The 8254-nt window shown below is 42.7% G+C and overlaps 1 protein-coding gene across 3 annotated transcripts; it reads right to left on the bottom strand.

Moving 5' to 3' along the window:
• Positions 1–3862: 3862 nt before the first annotated feature.
• LOC147641580 (putative trehalose-phosphate phosphatase C) lies at positions 3863–7921 on the bottom strand. Of its 3 annotated transcripts, none has more exons than XM_086790438.1 (12): positions 7528–7921; positions 6247–6716; positions 5939–6079; positions 5768–5839; positions 5526–5642; positions 5383–5439; positions 5187–5288; positions 4997–5074; positions 4831–4903; positions 4652–4722; positions 4460–4552; positions 3863–4343 (listed from the first exon to the last, which is right to left on the bottom strand). In XM_086790438.1, the coding sequence occupies exons 2-12, from the start codon at positions 6586–6588 to the stop codon at positions 4281–4283; spliced, it is 1209 nt and encodes a 402-aa protein (XP_086646564.1). In that variant the 5' UTR covers positions 6589–6716; positions 7528–7921; the 3' UTR covers positions 3863–4280. The 3 variants fall into 3 exon arrangements, with proteins under 3 accessions (XP_086646564.1, XP_086646426.1, XP_086646500.1); XM_086790300.1 differs by lacking the exon at positions 7528–7921 and adding an exon at positions 7108–7247; XM_086790374.1 differs by lacking the exon at positions 7528–7921 and having other exon boundaries at positions 6247–7338.
• Between the last annotated feature and the right edge of the window lie 333 nt (positions 7922–8254).

Here is an 8254-nt window from a genome sequence, read left to right on the forward strand (position 1 = left end):
TGCTGTGGACGCTCCTTCCCAAAATAATAATAATAATAATAATTAAAAATTTTAAAAATTTTAAAATTCCTAAATCTTTTGAGGTGCTTTTGGTATACGTCCCCGACTCACTTGGGTCGTTTTTACATCCATAAAATGCCTGAAAAGACCACTTATAACCTTAAGGGTGGGTTCACGATGCGCAAGGCAAAAGTGAGCTAAAACTTCTATTTTGGGCCTGTGCATGTACCGTTGAAGATTCTTTAAGCTTCCCCACACACCATGGACACCTTTTGGTCATGGTTGTATGCTCCCAGCCTCCATTCCATTCGGGGGCACCCCAGCCTCAATTGTTCATTATGGGGTTGCCATGCCACACATGCTTAGCTTAGAGAGCGAAACGATCTAGTGGGGGCCCTCCATGCATCCAACTATAGCCATACATGATGTAACTCCCCAGAGGAGAGGTTTACTGGCAGAAAACCTGATTTGTCTCATCTGAAAGTCTTTGGATGCATTGCATATGTGCATGTACCAGATGAGATGAGAACTAAGCTGGATCCAAAAGCTGAAAAATGTGTGTTTATTGGATACTCCCTTGAGCAAAAGGGATACAGGTGTTATAACCCTGCTACACGTGAGTTAAGGGTAAGCAGGGATGTTGTTTTTGATGAGATGAGCAGCTCGTATGCTACTGAAAAAGAAGCTGTTGGGTCTGATGTGATTGGAAATGTGGTTGCAGAGAATGCAAGTCAGCAATCACAGTCTTCGAGTGGACCAGGAGAGTCCTCATCTAGTGGTTCAGTTGATAGACCATGGAGTGGTAGGCTGTGTCATAATACCAGTCCTGCAAATGTGATTAGTACATCACATAAAGGCAAAGAGAAAGTGGTTGAGCCCCTTAGTATGCCTGACATTTCTACAGGGCATTCTCATGTTAATGGAGAGTCTAGTGGCTCAGAGATGAGCCTTGATGAGCATCTTGGGATACCAGCTATGAGAACACCTGGTGTAAAGAAGGCTATGGAAGCCATGAATGAAAAGCTGCGAAGATCTGGGAGAGTGAAGAATCCTGTGTAGAGGTTTACCTATGATGGTTATGTGGCACATCACTATGCATACGTGGCAAAAGTTGTGTAGGTTGTAGAGCCCACATGCATTGATGAAGCTGTTGGAAATGTGTGTTGGGAGAAAGCTATGGATGAGGAGATGGATGCACTATATGGAAATGAGACTTGGGATTTAGTGCAATTGCCTAAAGGCAAGAAAGCCATTGGATGCAAGTGGGTGTACAAAGTAAAACATAACAGTGATGGAAGCATAAGCAGGTACAAGGCTAGATTGGTAGCCAAAAGATATGCGTAGACATATGGCATTGATTATGAGGAAACTTTCAGCCCAGTTGTTTGCCAAGATGGCAACAGTGAGAGTTGTGATAGCAGTGGCTACGTCAAAGCAATGGTCTTTACATCAGATGGATATAAAGAATGCATTCTTGCATGGGGATTTGCAGAAAGAGGTGTATATGTTGTAGCCACCGATTATGAGGATGTGAGTCACCCCGAGCATGTTTGCAGGTTAAAGAAAGCCTTGTATGGCTTAAAACAAGCACCAAGAGCATGGATTGACAAGATTTTTGAATATCTTATCACTATTGGATTTCATATAGCCAATGCAGATTTCTCGCTGTATGTGAGATACAGTGATAGAGGGGTTGTGCTTGTTGTCATCTATGTAGATGACCTGATCATTACGGGGGACCGTGATGCAGAGATCTTTGATGTAAAGATCTTGCTTAGATAGAAGTTCGAGATGAAGGATTTGGGGGAGCTCAGATATTTCTTGGGCATTGAGGTGATTAGGTCACCACATGGTATTGGATTACTGCTTGCAGAGCCAGTATGGTTTGGACATGTTGTCCAAGTATGGTATGACAGGCTGTAAGCCTATCTCAGTGCCATTGGATCAGAATGGCAAGTTGAGTGCAGATTCAGGAGAGATTTTGGAGGATCCGTTATAGCTAGCTAAACCCAATCTGCCAAGAGATGAAACCATTACCTTGAGCCAAATAAAGTATGTTCCGATGACACACTGAGTTTAATCCTTCAAACCTACCATATTTAATCGACTTGAACCCACCTTGCCACATCATCAAATCCGTCACTTTTCGTTTCACTCACATTGGATTTAATCACATCATAATTGAGTCTTCTTGCTCTAGCTCTCGTGGTCGATAGCTTGCATGTATAATATCTCTATTGTTGCATGCTCATGGGATTGTTGTATGTTTTCTTGATGTGTTGCTTGTGCATGTTTTATCCCTCTTATCTCTTGCACTCTCACTAGTTAACTTCTACTTCTTCTTCTTCCCCATCTTGCAAAGCACCTAGGCCTTGAGGTTGAGATGACCTTTTCCATAGCTTCTTCCTCCCTCTTTTCTCCTCACTTTTTTGCAAGGCACTATTGGAGTGACACCATTGGTGCCATTTGGTGTGCAAGGTAGAGGACCCTAGCTTCCCCACAGGAGGGGGCTATCACCATTGATAGCTAGAGGAAATCCCTGGCATTGGCCCTTCCTTCTCCTTATGTAAGGCACTAGATTGTTCGCATTTTGGTGAATACCAAATTGAACCATTGTATTTTAGAGGCCAAGCTCTCAGGGGGGTTCACTATATGTACACTCTCTGTATCACGTGTTCAAGGCCTACTTTAAAAATCCATTATCTGTGAATTTTTCATGAATAAAACACACCTTTTTTCTATTCAACTTGCAAATACCCCCTTTAAATGGTACCCTTCTGTATGTAAGAAATGTGTAAAAAGGGGATTTTAAAAATCTCTTCTATTGAACCCACATGCTACACTCACATATTTATGAGTGAACCCCCCAGCCCAAGATCCACATATTATGTTCAATGTCTCTTCAATCTACTTTGCAAAATCTTAAAAAACTTGGTTTTGTAGCTTACTCTTCACACTCTATAGTTGACAAAACTTAGTTTCCTGCCTAGCTTGTATGATGATGCTCACACATATTCTCCAAATCTACTAGCCGGTCCCTTTATATAGTCTTCTTATTGCTAGAGTTAGCCCACTTCTTGCTTGCACCACTTGAAAATCACTTGAGCACCTATCCAAAAAGCTAAGGATTGCATCTGTGCAACAAGTACACAGATGGTAGAGTCATCCCCAACTAAAAGACTTTGCAGTAGTGGTGGACACCAAAAGGTCCATCTCCCAACTTCGTAACATTGGTGCTCTAAGCATTGATTCAGTACAGTGCTTGGTTGCAAACCACTCATGTCCTCATGACTCTGAAGCATCACCCCTTGTGATAATCGAAGTAATCAAAACTATTGTGAAGGCACTCCTTTTGTGTGTGTGTGTGTGTGTGTGTGTGTGTGTGAGAGAGAGAGAGAGAGAGAGAGAGAGAGAGAGAGAGAGAGGGAATTATTAAAATGTCTATGGACGGCCAACATGGCCAATGAGACTATATACACAATACAAAGATTATGAAAGTCTTAAGCCAAATAATTGATCCAACAAATGAAGCACTTCAAAAGTCCTACTAATCATCTAATAAACCTAAGATGTGCATCAAATACAATCATCTCAACTCAAAGTTCTATCTATTTCTTAGGTTTGAGGAAATCTTCAATGAAGGTGCGATAGACTCCCACTTTTCCTTTTTGTGAGCTGCTTAAACTTTGGCTAATTTTGGAGCCTTTTTGCTCAAGTTGCATGGAAAGCTAGAGAGAGAGAGAGAGAGGGGGGGGGGGGGAGAGTGCGAGTCGTGTTATGTGACATTTTGCTCAAGTTGCGTGAAGAGCTATAGACAGAGAGAGAGAGAGAGAGAGAGAGAGCATATTTGAGAGTTGTCTTATGTGACAAAGCTAGGAATGATTATTATTTTTCATTAATGGAGTATTAATGAACGACAAAATACAACTACTTTGGTGGTGGACCACAGTATAACTGTGACCACAAGTGAAGAGACTACGCTCTTTCCAGGTGTGTCATCCTCCAAAATTGACATATCACATGGAGCATGTCGAAATCAAAAACAAACCTATATGTTGCCTGACGGAAATCTTTCCTTAAGAAATCCATTGAGGCAAGTCCCTTCGTCTAAATTCTTCTTTCGTTTATTTACAATTCTGTTGACATGTAAATGGCATTAGCTGCCTTGTTTATGTGAACGTGGTCATCCTTCCTTGGTGGTGGAGGGCATCCACTTAAGTACTAGTAATACAAAACAAGCTGCGCTTGCACTCAAATGGTGAGAGCATGGATTCAGGCGTTTACGACAACCTGCTCAAGCGTCTGCGTTTCCATTTCACCAAATGTCGTAAGAACTCAAGCACCTACACAGTAGTCAGTAGTCAAGTTTGTCAGTAGGACAGAGGACTAGGAGGTGGATTCATTTGAAGAAACATATATGAGAAGCATAGAGCAACTTTCAATGAACAATTAATTATACCTCGCTTGGATCACGAAGGGAACACACAGCGTTTGTTTCTTTAACAACATTTGATACAAGGATGCCGAGGCCAAGCTTCCGTCTAGTCACCACCTAGATTTGTCAATTGACAGTACTTACAATAAGCAAATGTTTTTTTTTTTAATGATCAAATATTTGAGATTTAGAGACGCTGCCACAAGCTGCACTTACTTTGAAAGCATCTTCATCTGTTCGATCATCCCCTATATAGATTGGGAAGACGTCGTTTCGATTCCCGACGCCTTAGAAAAAAAACCAAGAAAACATCGCAGAACATCAGCACCGTATAGATGATGAAACCATACATTTACTTCTCATCAACAAGTAAGAGATATTCAGTATATAATTACCAACAAGGGCTCTAAGCAAGTAATCCACTGCCTTGCCTTTGTTCCATGCGATTGAAGGGCGAACTTCCAAGATCTGAATCACAAATACAACGCGCTCGAATCCTCAGTCGCAGTTCAAATCTACTGCTCATTCCAAACTACTCACAAGACATGCTAGCTGCCTTACCTTTCGACCTTGTGTAAGGCGAAGGTTTGGATACGAATTCAGGACATGTTGCACTTGCTCTGCTAGAGCTAGCCAGTTCTATTGAACAGATCAAACAAAAAGATAATCAATTTCCAAAATTACAGCCAGATATTTTTCCCGCAAGTGCATACATACTGGCTGTACGAGTTAATCAAGCAGTAACAAGTACCTCCTCTTTCACACATCGAAAATGGACACTTATGCAGAACCTGTTGTGCTCAACCTTTGCTCCAGGGACCTGTTTGGCTCTCTCCTCCAACAACTTGAATACCTAGCAATAAAACCCACCATCCTTGACGTTAGGAAGATGAAGCACAGGCGCACAGTACCAGAAGCATCAGCTACTCTTTGTCTGATAATTATACCTCATTCATCACCAGCGTGAACTCACTAGCTGGCTGGAAAACAACCATCTCATTTCCCTGCACCACGCAGTGATCACAATATACATCAAACCAAGTTTCAATGGCCTTAAAAGCATATGGTGCCGAGCCCAAGTGACAACTACCTTCTCATCTAGAGCTTTTGTGCCCTGAGCTTTGAAACCATTACACCCAGGTCCCATGATGTCCATGCCATGACTTCCTGCATAATACAACTCCGGTAGTTGAACAAATTCATACGCCTGCCATGGAAATACGAGAGGTGTTAATCATAATTAATACTTACTTAAAAATTTAAGTCAGACATGCCGTGCGAACTCTACATCATGATGTGGGTGCATGATGATGGCACCCAGTATTGGCGTACCTTCTCTCTAGTTCTACCAGTAATAATTGCTGTTGGGAATAAAGTTGCGATCTCTTTCACAGCGGTGCGCATCTGAATTTACGTCGTGGGAAACCCATGGTTAAAACAATATATTGACAAATTCCCAGCAATAGTGATTGATTACATATATTGTGTGCGTGAGAAAAATACCTCATCTGACATGAAGGCACATTCGGGGTCGTCAACTATTGGTGAGAGTGTCCCATCATAATCTAAAAACACGGCAACCCGTTTCCCGGCCGCTGCTTCAGTTATTTTGTTGAATTTGTCAAGCGCGGATGGACACTTTGCCTGGATATAGTAGAAGAAGACGGACGGACACAGTGGGTAAGCAACAGGACATGAAACCGAAGTCAACCAAACATGAATGAGAAATTACAGCCTTCATTACAAATAAATGATGTCTGGTCTCAAAGAAAGAGAATGCCCTCTTCATGTGAAAAGGGGAGTCGACTCACCATCCACGCCCTGTAGTGCATGTCGGCTGCATCACTATCTGACTTGTCACATGGATCGCTTCGCAAACGCCTCTTGCGAGGAGGTGACAAATCTTTCATGGCCTCAAGCCAGCCATGTACTGCTAACCCATTCTGATCAGCTTTGCATGGAGGGATCCTCCTCTTTACGGAGGAGTATGCGGCTGCAGTCGCAATCGGGCTAGTAAACGAGCCGTTGTTAATTGAGGTAAAAGAAGCTGGCAATGCATTAGCTGAGTACGACGCAGATGAAAGAGGCACCAATTGAGAGAGCGGTGAGGAGGCTTTAACCACTGCGCTATGTTTCGTTTTCATGTCGGCCATTCTAGCAGGCTAGCTTCCTTTGATTCAGCTGGTCGTCTCAGCTGCTTGCTCAATAAGAGAAACAGTACCCTCTTTGTCAAATTTCTAAATGGATCCAAGCAAGGTTTTGCAACACGGGGAATAGACACCTGCAGTATTAACCGTAATACAATGACAGCAATCCAGCTGTAAGAACAGTTCTAACCATGGAAAAATGCACTTTCATGCGCGTAGTAATCCACCAGTCAGGATAAAAATTTCTGTTGACAGAAATGAGCAACATGTACAACCCCTCTCAAACTAAATTTATAACGCATGTGAAATCTTACACATGGCTCACTCATAATAAGACATACGCATGCAACAAAACCTGACTTTTCTCAGCTCCACCCATAGCTTATGTTCTATTAACCTTGTACCACCACGCTTAGCCTCATGCAACTATGTTTGACACACAAGATTATGGTCAACACGAGGATTATGCGGAGGCTATATGGGAGGAACTCTCTCTCTCTCTAAATATGTTGGCGAGGTAATGACCTGTGTCAATGATGACCAGTTGCTTCGTTAATACTTGTAGAATTGCTCAAGGTTAAGTAGGAAAGAGGAGGCCAAAGTGAAAAGAAAACATTGAGGATTGCCACTGTCTCTCAACTCCTATATATATGTAAGAAGAGATGATGCACAGTACACATCTCTATTGGAGAGACTTGATGAGAAGGAGACTCGAGTAATGTGCAATGAACCAAACAGAATTCAATGAATGGGCGTGTAAAATATGTTGTGCATGGGCTCTCTCTAAATATGCAGAATACATATGCATCGATAAAGCCCTTTGAAAGAGGAGATTTTGAGAGGCACCGACAAAACCAAGGGGAAAAAAACGTTTGCAAAACCAATGTGCGAGGATGTGATTGCTGGAAGGCAGATTTGAAAGGGAATGAGAATCGATGCACTCACTGCATAGAGAGAGAATTTGTATTTGGAATAATCTCTTCTTCCAAGTGCAGAGCCCACTTTTTCTCTCCACACGATGAACGCCTCCGGATTCTCAAAACCTTTTTCTTTCTCCCTGACTTGCCCAAGTCTTGTAAGGGCACACAAGAAGGCGGCTTCGCCCGCCGAAAAGGGTATATCTTTTATAATTATCGCTATGCTGTTGTCTGGTCTGCTATGGAGAGGAGAAGAAGGGTCAACAGCAAGTGGTAGTATTCTATTGTAAGGGGAAGGCGGGCGGATGAAGCGTTTTACCTATATGGAGATGCTGTGATGCTGGAGGCATGCAGAGGTGAGTGCTCAGTGGAGAGAGAGAGAGAGAGAGAGAGAGAGAGAAGAGAGCGCTGCGCAATGCGTAGTGAATGCGGGGATCGAAGCTTCCTTAAAAAAGAAATTCAATTGTAAAACGCTTGGTGTAGAGCCGCAATCGAAGCTTTTTTTTTTAGTGTTGGTCGTCTGTCACCCCGGCAGGCAAGAATCTCGACTCTCGACTCCGGCGGCTCGGGAGACAATCTCCCGAGTCCCGAGTCCCATGATTTATATATATTTTTTTAAACCGCAAGGTCAATAAAACTATGAGGGCAGGCAAGGTCAATAAAATTATGAGGGCAGGCAAGAACAAAATTGGCCAGCCCAGCTGGCACGCGCGACCATACCTTACCCCATACGCGCCATACCCCAAATCCAGCGT

This window comes from Cibotium barometz, chromosome 1 (assembly GCF_041138505.1).
Source record: "Cibotium barometz isolate CiBa-2024 chromosome 1, ASM4113850v1, whole genome shotgun sequence".
In the NCBI taxonomy this organism is placed as follows: Eukaryota; Viridiplantae; Streptophyta; class Polypodiopsida; order Cyatheales; family Cibotiaceae; genus Cibotium; species Cibotium barometz.